Source organism: Arvicanthis niloticus, chromosome 22, assembly GCF_011762505.2.
Source record: "Arvicanthis niloticus isolate mArvNil1 chromosome 22, mArvNil1.pat.X, whole genome shotgun sequence".
Classification (NCBI taxonomy): Eukaryota; Metazoa; Chordata; class Mammalia; order Rodentia; family Muridae; genus Arvicanthis; species Arvicanthis niloticus.
The window spans coordinates 7,389,288-7,402,271 of NC_133429.1; the positions used below are offsets into that span (position 1 = coordinate 7,389,288).

Consider the following 12,984-nt stretch of genomic DNA (forward strand, 5'->3'; position numbering starts at 1 on the left):
AGAAGAAGGAGAGGAGGAGGAGAGAAGAGAAGAGAAAGAGAAAGAGAAAGAGAAAGAGAAAGAGAAAGAGAAAGAGAAAGAGAAAGAGAAAAGTAGAGGCTGGCTATGAACATGTGGAAAGGGAGGGAGGGGAAAGGGAAGAGACAGGGAGCAGGACAAGAGGACAGAGAGGAGCAAGAGAGGGAGGAGAGGACAAGCAGCCCCTTTTATAGTGAGTCAGGCACACCTGGCTGTTGCCAGATAACTGTGGGGCGGAGCTTAGACAAAATGCTAACACCCAACAATAATAGTAATTATCATTGCATTATTACTATTACTTATTATATAAAGACAGAAAGAAGGGGCTGGGGAGATGATTAAGTTGGCAACGGCAGCTGGAGTGGCACCTGTCAGTAATCCCAGTGCTAACTAAGGAGAAGGTGGTGAGCAGATCTCTGGCTTATTTGCAGGCCAGAGTGACAGAGTTCACAAGCTCCAACTTCAGAGAGAGACCCTGTCTCAAAGGAAAGGGTGAAGAACCAAGGCACACACCAGATGCTGACGGCTAGCCTCGACGTCGACACACATGCGCAACCCTCCCCCCCAAAAAAAACCCCACACCCACACGCATACCATATACACAAAAGGTCATCGGAACACCTGAACTCATGAGGAATGGTTCCTGAACCTCGTTTAAAACCCCACTGCAGGTCAGGGTTTTTGTCCCACATTACCTTAATTAATCCTTACATCAGTCTTGCAAGATAGACTAATCCTGTTTTACAGAGAATGAAGCAAACGTTCATAAGTTATGAGAGGTTTGTCTAACACCAGCCAGTTAATACATGGCAGACACGGGACTCAGAGCAGAGAGGAAAGTAGGAGGCCCCACTGACCACCCAAGTGTCCTGAGACCATGGACAAGCCATTTAGCATTCTATGAAGCCCCTCTCCCTCAGCCAGTGCTGACACAAGGAACGGTCTTAAAAATCAAGATGAAGTCCACTGTGTGGGGGATGGGGTGGGGTAGGGGGTGTTGATGACATGGTTAGGGCAGTTTCTTCATGAAGTTTGCAGGAAGCTCTCAGACTATCCCATTCCAAGGATAGTGAACACACGCTCCCAGTCAGAAGGTTTCCTAACGGCAGACTGCCTTCCAGCAGCAGATCCCGGAAGACTCAGAGTCGGGGTGAAGGCCGTGGTGAGGAAGATGGACATTTCGGAAATACCATTCCAGATGACTCCTAATTGCACCTTTGTCTCCAAGCTGCCCTTCTTTCTTCTGGGTTCATATTCTCGAATCCTCTGTGCTTCTACATTGCTTCTACATGTGTCTTTTTTTTTTTTTTTTAATTTAAGAATGTTTGTAAAGCACTTTAGCCCAATGCCTGGCATTTAATAGATTCTCAACAGAACATACATCCTTCTAATACTCTTGAAGTGAATTGTTGCCACGTTATTAGAAGGGGCATTATCTGCGTTCTAAATTTGCAGTCTCAGATTTACACAGGTTCTTAGCACAAAGCACTTTCAGTAGTAAAATAATGAATACACTTAAAACAGGATTCCTTCCCCTCCTTCCTCATGGACCTTCCTTGCCAGGTCTCTGCCTCGAACGCAGCAGAGCCAGTCTGCCAGTCCATCCCTTCTAGCCACCCCATGTCGATACAGCTGCTTCCTGCACTATAAGTAAAACCTTGGGGGAAAGACAGACTGAATTCTAAAAATAAGAAAATGCAAACCCTTCCTCTGTCTTTCTGTTAGAGGCTTAAGGTGAAATGGGCGTTTACTGACAATACAGGATTTTTTTTAAAAAAATCTATTTTTATCTTACTTTATATGTGTGGGTATTTTGCTTGCCTGTATGTATATGTACTACATGTTTGCCTGGTATTCATGTAGGCCAGAAGAGGGAGTTGAATGCTCTAGGACTAAAGTTACTGATGGTTGTGAGCTGCCATGTGGGCACTGGGAATTAAACTCAGTTCCTCTAGAAGAGCAGCCAGTGCTCTGAACCACAGAGCCATCTCTCCAGCCACTATTTTATTTCATCTTAAAAATAGTGTCTGTCAACCAGTTCTCCTGCTCTCTGTGTACGCAAAAATCGACACTGAGTCCTGTTTCCTACACCTTGTAAAACAGGTTTAAATTCTGCTATCTTAATGTTTTAAAACTTATCAGAAATTAAGTTGTCTAACCAGTTTAGTTTTAGCAAGTTTTTGGATTTTTTTTAATAAAAATTCTAACCATCATATAAAATGTTAGAGAACCTTTGTTGGGTTCTGTTACACACACACACACACACACACACACACACACACACACACACACACACATGCCCCAGTCCTTAGCACTTTCAGGTATCCAATTAAGTGGCAATAAATGAATTAGTAATGCACTTGGGATAGGCCATAGTCCAGGTCACTGTCTGCCAATCTTTAGTGGAGATCTAGATAGACAGAGCCCAGGGGTCTACTTAGGTTGCTTAAAGTAGTCTGTTGGCTCTATGACACCTATTGACTTGATCATGAAAAGCTAATGTGCAGTGCTTGCCTGGGCCACACTCTGCCAGGCTTTGCGTTCTTTTCTTCCCATCTTTCCTGTCCACTTTCTCCCTCAAGCCTTGTTTTACTGAGTATATCTGGACAGATCAAGCCCTGCCCTAAATGCCAGGTTGCGTAGACTGACACACCTAGCCTCATGAGATTTGCACTCTGGTGTGGGGGAGAAGATTGGCATGGATCAGATCACATTCCTTCCAGAATGGGGGAATTGCAGACTGGAGTAGGTACCACAAAGACCCACAATGCACTGAAGGAGCTCACCCAGTCTGGAGTTAGCAGACTTGGATTCATGTATGAAGACTGAGTGGGCGGGTAGTTAGAAAGAGTGAAGATTCTAGGTGGCAGATACAGAAGGGGCAAAGGTTCTGTGCTGCCAGCGATTGTGATACCTTGGAGAAAATGATTCTGTGACCAGGAGTGGCCAGGAATACTTCTGCCAAGGCCAGCAGAACCAGAGAATGCCTGGTAACAGTTTGGATTTTCAGTTTACAAGCAATGGGAAGCCACTTAGTGTTCTAGAGGCAAACTGTTAGTGACAATGCAATCTTATCTGTCTCCGTAGGAGCAATGCAGTCATATACGTGGTCGCTAACGTATACAGTGACGACGGCTGCTGGGTCACCGGCTGAGAACTCCCAACAACTACCCTGTATGAGAAGCACCCACATGCCTTCTTCCTCAGTCACACACAGGATACCAGTCTACTCCCACAGAGAGGAGCATGGGTAAGTGATTCAGAAGGATTCAGATAGTAGTTTTTCCTCAGGACAGGAAGGGGTTGCCTTCTGGTTAGTCTGCATGCCTTCCTCAGTGTTATTATTGCATAGAACTGGCTTGTGTAACCCCCCAAATAGACAGGTGCAGAGGGATGGAAGAAAGGGTGAATGCCTTGCAGTCTCCTAAGGTCACACAGTTGGCAAACTATAGACCACCACCATCCCCAACTGAGCATGTCAGGATCTGAAGCTGAAATTCATCCCTCCCCCCCACCCCCCCAGCAGCAGCCTGTGCTGTGTCTACACATCAGGTAGCCTTATAAAGCTCCGCAGTGTGCCCTTGTGTCTTTGGATTCCATTTCCAGGTGGTCGACTCCACCTGTGGCCTGGAGGTCTCTAGAGGACTGCTCCCCGTTCAGGGAGACCCCTGCGGCTTCCAGGCGTGCTCTGCAACCTGGATCATTTGGTTTGCCTATGTTGTGTGCAAACCTGGGAGGTGATGCTGCTGTGACAACCAGCCTGCGCACCCGGCCAGCAGCTGACCTTCAACAGCCCTTGGCATCATGCTCTGTCTCACAGGAAACACCAACCTCACTGTGTTCAATGAGCGGTGACTTGAAAAACACTCTTGACACTGCGGAGCTCCACTGTCACACAGTGCGGGGAGTCTCACCTGCAGCTTCTCACAGGCCTGCAGGCTAGCTAGAGAAGCCCCAAAGTAGCCGGGGTGCAGAGGCATCTCAGGCAACTCCCACACAGGTGGTCCAGCAGAAGGTAGAGAGCTTGAATCTCTTCACAGGCCGGTATGTCAATCTGTGCCCACAGTTCGGATCCCCAGGGATCTCCACGGGGCAGCCATTATTCCTAGAGACATTCCCTACATAATTATAATGCACTTGTAGGACTGTGTGTCAGGTAGTTTTGGAATGTACAAGAAAGGTAGAATAGAGACTCATGTGGCCACAGGTCCAGTCCTTTGCCAGGAAGATGTTATGATATACAGTCATGGTAGTAGCAGCCCGAGTATGTGTAACCCTATGTGCATATGCCATTGCCCATACATGAGTGGTTCCAGTAGAGCCCTGTGCATCATTTCACAGATGTGAGAAATGGCGGTTGTGAGTAACTCCAGATCAATTGCCAGAAAGTGGCCGAGCCTGGCTCAGACCCAGAGTGGTCTCTGATACCTGCTTTGCCTCATCATGCAGTTCCCTCCGGTTCATTGCTACCACTTCCCAGCGGAAAGCCCAAGGAATGCAGAAACACAAAAGTCCAAAGCAAAAAACAAAACAAACAAACAAACAAACAAACAAGCAAAAACTCTGTTTGATTTCAAGGTATACAACGAGCTTTTGACACAATGGGAGGAGATTTTTCCATTGGAGTAATGTTTTGTTTGGAGCCAGCTTCCATTCCCTGACCGCAAGCTTGCCAAGAGTGCTGGGGGTCGGGGAAAATCAGGCTGGAGTTTAAAACTCACCACAGCAAGGCCAGCAGGGCAGAGATGATAGGAATCAAACAGAAGAAAAATGGGTGGGGTGGGGGTGAGGCACAAAGGAGAAGAAAGTAGTTGAGGCGCCGTTTTAAAGGTGTCACAGACTGTTCTTGTGCACTATGACTCACGCTATTCATTGTGCTTGGTGCATTTTAGGTACACGGGAAGCTATAACTACGGGAGCTATGGCAACCAGCATCCTCACCCACTGCAGAACCAGTATCCAGCCCTGCCTCATGACACAGCCATCTCTGGGCCACTCCACTACTCCCCATACCACAGGAGCTCTGCCCAGGTGAGTGTGCACGTGTGGGGAGGTCTTGCTGGCTCAGAGTGTCCCAGTTAAGCCAACTAACCACAGTTACTAAGTCTGCTGTGTATGCACCTGTTGGTCCCCAAGCTCACTCACAGCTCAGCTCACTGCCCTCGAGTGAATGGCCTGCCTTGGGTGCTTGTGATCACAGGTCACTTTCCCTTACCCATCCAAGCTGTATAATTGTTCTTCTAAGTTCCCAACTCCCTTTGACCTCTCTGAGGGCAGGATCCAGCTAGCTGGGTTTCTGTTGGTCCTTTCTAGGTGGCCACTTCACAGGGGGTCTCTGTCTCCTTTCCCATCACTCCCCTCTTGGCATCCATCAGGGTCTCTATATTATGACATCTGGTCTCTCGGTTTTCCAGGTGGGTGTAGGTCTGGCCCACACAGAATCTTAGCCAGAAGCATCCTAAGGTGGACCTTCTCTTGATTACTCTTACCCACTACTGCCTAGCAAACTGAGCCCTCTATGGCCAGCCTGAGGTAAGGGATGTTGAGAAAAAACTTAGATTACCACTGTAGGGCACTCTGGTTAGTTATCTCAGACACCCTCCTATGTGTTGTCCCAAGCAGAACTGATCATCAACTATATTCAATTGCTTGGTCTTATTTTGTTGAGACAGGGTCTCTCTCTACATAGTACTAGTTACCCCGGAACTCACTGTGTAGACCAGGCTGCCCTTGAACACACAGAGATCCACCTCCCTCTGCCTCATGAGCACTGGGATTGAAAGTTTATGCCACCACACCCACACTCAGTCCGATATTCTAAACTATCTTTGTCATCCTGAGTCTCCTGCCTTAGGCCTTCAGGATGACCTCTGTCTCTAAAGCTTGCCCTATCTGCAGCTGGAAGGGTCTTTTGGAAAGAAAGAAAAACAAAAGCCTGACTCTGGCACTGTATTATTGTCCGGTAGGGTCACTTCCTCAGTTTCCTTCTCCATAGTCGGCTCCTTCCTGGCCAGCCTACCCCCCTCCCCTTTTGGAGCCGTGGCAGATGCTCACAGTTGTCCTGTGTCCACTGCATGGAGCAATATCCCTGTCTGCAGGGACTGCTCCCCAAGCTGGGACTCCTTCCTTCTTATCATCCAGACAGCATCTTATGGCCTTGTGAGTCTCTGAAGAGCACCCCCTTCCTTCCTCCAGGCCCTAACCAAGTGCCTGCCACACTGAGCTTTCTCTTTCTGTCACACTGCCCACACCCTGTCAACCAGTGGCATTCTGGTGATCTTAGATCTCTCCTATGTACTGTCCCAAGCAGGACTGAACTTTTCTCTCTAACTCAAGCTCCTTCAAGGCGGAGATTAAGTCTATACTCCTAGGTCACAGTATACAAAACCCCTCATAAAGGTCAGTTTCTTTCTTCCAAATGCTGCAGTATGCGAGGGTCTGTACAGAGCACTTTGCATAGAACAGGAAATGAGACACAGGGTAATGTGCAGAGATTAGAACCCAGGAGGTGTGACTACTTTTGGGCTCCTGAGCACCACCTTCTAGTGTCTCTCAGATGTGGCTCTTGCTGTGAATTTTTGGGGGTGGGGAAGGAAGTAGCTATAGGCAGGACCAATGGTTGGGGGAGGCTAAGCCTAGTTTGTCTGCTCAGAAGGTTGAGAAGGCATGGGTGGTTTTTGTGTCGAAGAGAACTCTCAGGACTCCTATAGAACAAGCACAAAAGGGGGCTGGTGTGGGCAGGGCACTCAGAGGGCAAGGGCAGGGTGGAGGCCACATTACATCAGCCAGTAGTACACAGATTTGCCTCCAAGGGAGGTACTAAAGAGAATGTGTCCATACTACAAAGGCACTCAGGGTAAACAGGCCTCTGTTTTGATTTCTATCCCAGTACCAAGAGGAGCCCTGTTTTAATCCCAAGACAAGCTAAGGAGTTGATTCTTCTAAGTCATCACCTGGGGCATTCATTAGAGAACTCTTGTCTTCGTTACAGAGATGCCAGCTCCTTAGGTACCACCTCTCCTGGGAGCAGAGTCTGTGCTTCTCTCTGTGACTCCCCAGAATGACCAAGTTGCTGCTTGGGTCACACTCAGTACAGTCTAGGCACTCATTCATTCATTGGCTCACTCCTTCCTTCCTCAAGTGGCTGGTGGACACCTGCTTCACACAAGCATAGCTAGAGCTTCCAGGAGTACAGTGGGGAGTAGGCAGAGGGACCATGCACTGGGAGCTTACACTGTAGCTGGAGACTGCATCAGTAGGCAGAGGGACCATGTACTGGGAGCTTACACTCAGCTGGAGACTACATCAGTAGGCAGAGGGACCATGCACTGGGAGCTTACACTGCAGCTGGAGACTATATCAGTAGGCAGAGGGACCATGTACTGGGAGCCTACACTCCAGCTGGAGACTGCATCAATAGGCAGAGGGACCATGTACTGGGAGCTTACACTGCAGCTGGAGACTGCATCAGTAGGCAGAGGGACCATGCACTGGGAGCTTACACTCCAGCTGGAGACTGCATCAGTAGGCAGAGGGACCATGTACTGGGAGCTTACACTCCAGCTGGAGACTGCATCAGTAGGCAGAGGGACCATGCACTGGGAGCTTACACTCCAGCTGGAGACTGCATCAGTAGGCAGAGGGACCATGCACTGGGAGCCTACACTCCAGCTGGAGACTGCATCAGTAGGCAGAGGGACCATGCACTGGGAGCTTACACTCCAGCTGGAGACTGCATCACCAAGACACGGCTTTTGAGCTTAGCATCTTTCCTTCTTTACTGCTTCATGCCCCAGGAAGTTTCAGGCGCTCTTTTTGGGGGGTGATATTTTTAAAACCATCACCATAAAAAGAAGCCAAGTTCCCTTCAAAGCCCACAGTGACCCTGGTGATTAAAGATAAGTCTGCCGTGTCCGCTTTGGAAGCCACAATAGTACCCAATTGTAGTCTTTATCATTCAATAGCTGGTCTTATAGAAGAGGCCAAGAACTAAGTTATAGTCAACAGAAAAGTCCTGTATATCTTTTTTTTTTCATTTATTTATTTGTTCGCATTACATCCTGATTGCTGCTTCCCCCCCCCCCCTTCTCCTGACCTCCCCTCACACAGTCCCTCCCCCTTTCTCCTCTGAGGCCCCTCCTGGGTATCCCCCCACCCTGGCACATCAAGTCTCTGCAGGGCTAGGAAGCCATGTATATCTAGATGAGGCCCAAGCCAGCTTCTCCATCATCTTGCCTTGTGCTCTCAGACAAGGGTATTTGACACCCTACCATCCCCAACACACACACACACACACGCACACGCACACGCACACGCACACGCGCACGCGCACTACACCTTGTGGTTCTTGGTTTCATTAGTCTCTATTTTTAAAGTGCAGTAAAGTTAATTATCTGTGCCCAAATTGGGTGAGGTCAGTATTGAAAATGTCCCTCATCTAAGGAAGGTCCCGTCCAAAGATAAAGCATCCTTTGTTTCATTTTCCATTAACATTTAAGGAACTTGCACCTTTAGGCAATGTGAAATAGATGGGCCCATTCGTTCCCATAACAACCTCAGGAAGACAGCGTTTTCTCCAGTTCTTAAAGATGAAGCAGCAGCCACAGAGAGCTGTGTGACCCAGCCAGCAAAGCAGATGTCAGCACAAATTCTCCAACTCCGAGCCCCATGCCAGTGACCTCAAACCACTGTGTTGGGGGCAGCAAAGCCTAGAGATTGGCACGAATATTCTCCATGAATGCCCAGTTCAGAGAGAGAGAGAGAGGCACATCCAAGTTGATTTAAGGTTAAGTATGCAAGGCTGAAACCCACTGTAGGCTTGAGTAGTCCTAGCCTCCCAGAGCAAAGGTCAAGCAGATCCAGTCCCTGGTGAAGGAATAGCAGCCTTCACTAAAGTAGGTTCATGGGGATGAGGAAGAGGTAGGTCTAAACTGAAGAAAAATACAGTGATTTTAAAGAAATGTACTTGGTTTTCAGCATAAGAATACCTGTAAGTCAAGATTGCAGATTAACACCTGTTAAGCTGGCTTGAAAGAACCGTTATGTCCAAGGACTGCGATAGTCATACGCCTCCCAGTACTTATATGCTTGAAATCATCTGAATTCTCTTGCTCTTCACATAGGATATGTGCATGCTTGCTGACAGTACTCATTTACGCAGCATGTGCTTGCTTATGGCCAACACAAAGGTAGACCTCCAGGCCGACTTGAGTTCTCAGAACTGCTGAATTAGTGGAGAAGTATTTCTGTGCCCCAGTCAACCCCTGACCATGCAATCCTGATCCTGTCAGCAACCATGAAAGTGAACAGGGTCCCACAAGTCATGTGATCAGCTAACATCCATATGGCCAGGAATGCACTCAGCTGGGACAGCAAAGCAGCTCCTTTTCCTCATCTGAATGGCCCAAGAATGGCATGACCAATGTGACCTTCATCTGTCTGGTTCCAACCAGCCTATAGCCAGGGCTGCCAAACCAGTTTCCTTAGGCTATCTTGGGTTTCATCTTGGGATGGTATCTTGGCCTAGAGAAAAGGAACACACACACACCCCACATACACACACCACATACCACACACATACACATACCACACATACACATATACCACCACACACAATACACATATACGCACACCCCTACAAAACACACACACCACACCCATGTACACACACATACGTACACACACCACATACACAAAACACACATCACACACTCATAAAATATACACCACACATACAAAACACACACATATACATACACATACCACATACACAAAACACATACATATATCACACACTCATAAAATACATACCACACATATAAACATGCATACACCACACACAAAACACACACATATACACACAACATATATACACATACACCCACAAAACACATACCCACTCCACACACACACACACACACACACACACAGAGCTAGGAAGTCAGCCCAGTAAAGCCCTTGCTTTGTAAGCACAACAGCTTGCGTCTGTTCTCTAGAACCCATGTAAAAGAAAGCTAGATGCAGTCGAATGTTTATAACCCCAGGGCTGGGGAGACAGAGACAAGCAGACCCCTGGGATTCAGCGGCCCTGAGTAGTCAGCTTACTTTGTTAAGTTCTAGACCAGTGAGAGACCCTGTCTCAACAACAACAACAAACAACAACAACATGGTAAACATCACTAAAGGAAAACACCTGAGGTGGTTCTCTGGTCTTAACATGCACAGGTACACACATGCAGACATGTGCCACATATGTATATGTGCATGTTCACATACCAGTAGCTGTAATGTTGCAAAGCCTTTGAGTGAAGAGCTAATTTCCCTGGGTTCAAATCCCAGGTATGTCTCTGAACTAGAGCTTCAATTTATTCATCTGGAAAATAAAGTATAATATAATATATATACAATATGCAGTAATACTTCACAGGATACAGTGGCTGTGGTCAGGTAGTTAATACAGATTAGAATAAAGTCTGGCTCATAGTTAATACTATTTGCATTTATCATTCCCCTTTGTCATCCAATTATAGCAATCTTCTATTTTACATAATTACACAATTAATGTGTGTTCTCCTCACTGAACTGGCTCTACAGGGGCAAGAGCCAGGTCCTTCTGCTCACACCCCCACAGTCCCAGGACCCACCACAGAACTGTCCCTTAGTGACTTCCCATGATGTACTTGTCAATGAAATGAATGACCTTGTTTGAGCACTAAGTAGTTATGTGGCCTCAAGCAGGCCATTGCCACCACTCGTAAAATAAGCACTGGGACCCCCAGTCAGCCACTGAGGCTCTTGTGATGACTACTAGAACACAACCCTATGCCCCTCCAAAATAGAACACTAGTAATGGCTAACACATTTTGAAAACTTACAGCATGGTTTCTAAGTAGCTTTGCATCAATTCATTTAATCTTGACCCTGAACACTCAGCAGATGTGGACTGTCTGACAAAGAGTTTTGGGGAGCCATGACCTCTTTTGGAAGAGGTCAAGAGGAAACCTGGGAGAGGCAGCGGCTGGTGGGCCTTTGGGACAGTAAGCTCTGCCTTTTATAGGAAAATGGTTTGTGCTCCTGCCTCAGTCACCTTTCACCCCCTGCCCAATCGTAGAGCATGTGCTGAGAGGCAGGGATAAAGGGCTCACTCTGCCCTTTCCATGTGCAGGAAAGTTGGCCCCCGGAGTGGGGAGTTGTGTCCCAAAATAGACTTTCTAATACAGTTCCAAAGAGGCCAAGAGTCAGTCACAGCCAAGATGGACTTACAACATAACCTCTAGATAAATACTTTTTACACTCCCCTCACATACTAGAGAGAGAGAGAGAGAGAGAGAGAGAGAGAGAGAGAGAGAGAGAGAGAGAGAGAGAGAGAAGAAGGAGGAGGAGGAGGAGGAGGAGGAGGAGGAGGAGGAGGAGGAGGAGGAGGAGAAGGAGAAGGAGAAGGAGGAGAGAAGAGAAGAGAAGAGAAGAGAAGAGAAGAGAAGAGAAGAGAAGAGAAGAGAAGAGAAGAAGAGAAGAGAAGAGAAGAGAGGGGCTGGTAGCTTCTTGTTATAGGCGCTCCACAAAAGCTCCTTTATTCTGGCCTGAGTTCTTGGTACCCCAGAGTTTGTACCCAGCATGCTTAGGGGCCTTGCATGAAGCCAGATGGGAAGCATGGAAGGTGAGGTGGATGCTACTGGACAGCCTCTCCACTTCCGGCAGACTACATACAAGCCTTCACTGGTCACATTCATCATTAGGCCCGGGCAGCAGGCACTCTGCCTATCTCGCCTCTCAATGGTCTCTTACACCAGGGGGTAAGCGGTCACTGACTCATTTGCAATTAGCTGACCTAATGGGACAGAATTTTCCATGCTGGTAACAGAATTGTATTGTCACACTGGAGATATTTTGAGCCAGTCTCATTTCCAGGCAGTTGCTCTTTTGCATCTATGACACAACCTCTGGGCACAGCTGTGCTGGGAGGGTCCCTGATGAGGCCCAACAACTACACTCTCTTGAGTTTGGTGGGAAGAGTTCCAAGTCCATACTGTGACATTTGACCTACCCAAGCCAAGGTCAGAGGGGACTAGGTCAAACCAGGAGACTTCCAGTGGCCTGGGTCAGCATTCCAGGGCCTAGCTCTGTGGAGAAGGAGGGAGCTCGATGAGGGAGAAGGTGTGTGATGACAGTGGTTGGGAGTGGTAGGTAGGCCACTCAGATAGGCAGTCAGACCGATACAGGGAAATCTTGTCTGGGTTTTTCATCATGATCTGTGACGGAGGGCATGGTTCCTACTTCTCCCATTTCTACAATATGCATTTAGATTCCATGACCCTAAAGGTTCTTTATGTCAGAAATCTACCTACCAGTATATGTTTAACCAATATGACTAGTACCTGTTAGGTGCCAGCCTCTGCACCAAACTTTGGGAACATATGTTGAACATAACAGGGAACATCTGAATATAAGCCAGTGGGAAAAGCCAGCTGCCAGACAGGACGGAGATTGTGGGGCATTTGGTTTCTTGAGATAGGATGTCCAGAAATGTCATGCTAAGGAGCTGATGTTTGAGCTCAGAGCTAAAACATGGGGGAAAGGCAGGTGTGGTGGGAACTGGGCAAAAGGCTAGTTTAGGAGGGAATATATGCAAAGGGAGGACCAGCTTGTGTACCCCTAGAAAAAAAGGGGACCTCTATGCCAGCAAGAATTCCAAAGAGGGGGGCCAGAATGACCTGCGCTTGGGAGAGCACTGTTGATATTTCTTAATATTATCTTTTTAGTATATCTAGGTTCTTGATTTGTTTTCTTTCTGAGAAACTCTATTTATAGGCCTGAGGGCCCACCATCACTCCACTCAATAGTATCCTGTGGGTCCCCTCATGCTGCACAGCACATGGGTGGCAGATCTGATTTGGAATTATAAAAGCCTTGGCATGCTGTCTGCAGTCTCCTTGGTAACAGCACTTTGGTCGTTCTCCCTGGAGTTCC

The 12,984-nt window shown here is 47.6% G+C and overlaps 1 protein-coding gene across 5 annotated transcripts in view; it reads left to right on the top strand.

Moving 5' to 3' along the window:
* Positions 1–12,984, top strand: part of Rfx4 (regulatory factor X4) — a 151,713-nt gene that overhangs the window by 135,710 nt on the left and 3,019 nt on the right. For all 5 annotated transcript variants that reach the window (XM_076919781.1, XM_076919784.1, XM_076919782.1 and 2 more), the window contains 2 exons: positions 3,106–3,268; positions 4,911–5,049. In XM_076919781.1, the coding sequence (XP_076775896.1) occupies positions 3,106–3,268; positions 4,911–5,049 (302 nt within the window). The remainder of the gene's footprint in view (positions 1–3,105; positions 3,269–4,910; positions 5,050–12,984) is intronic.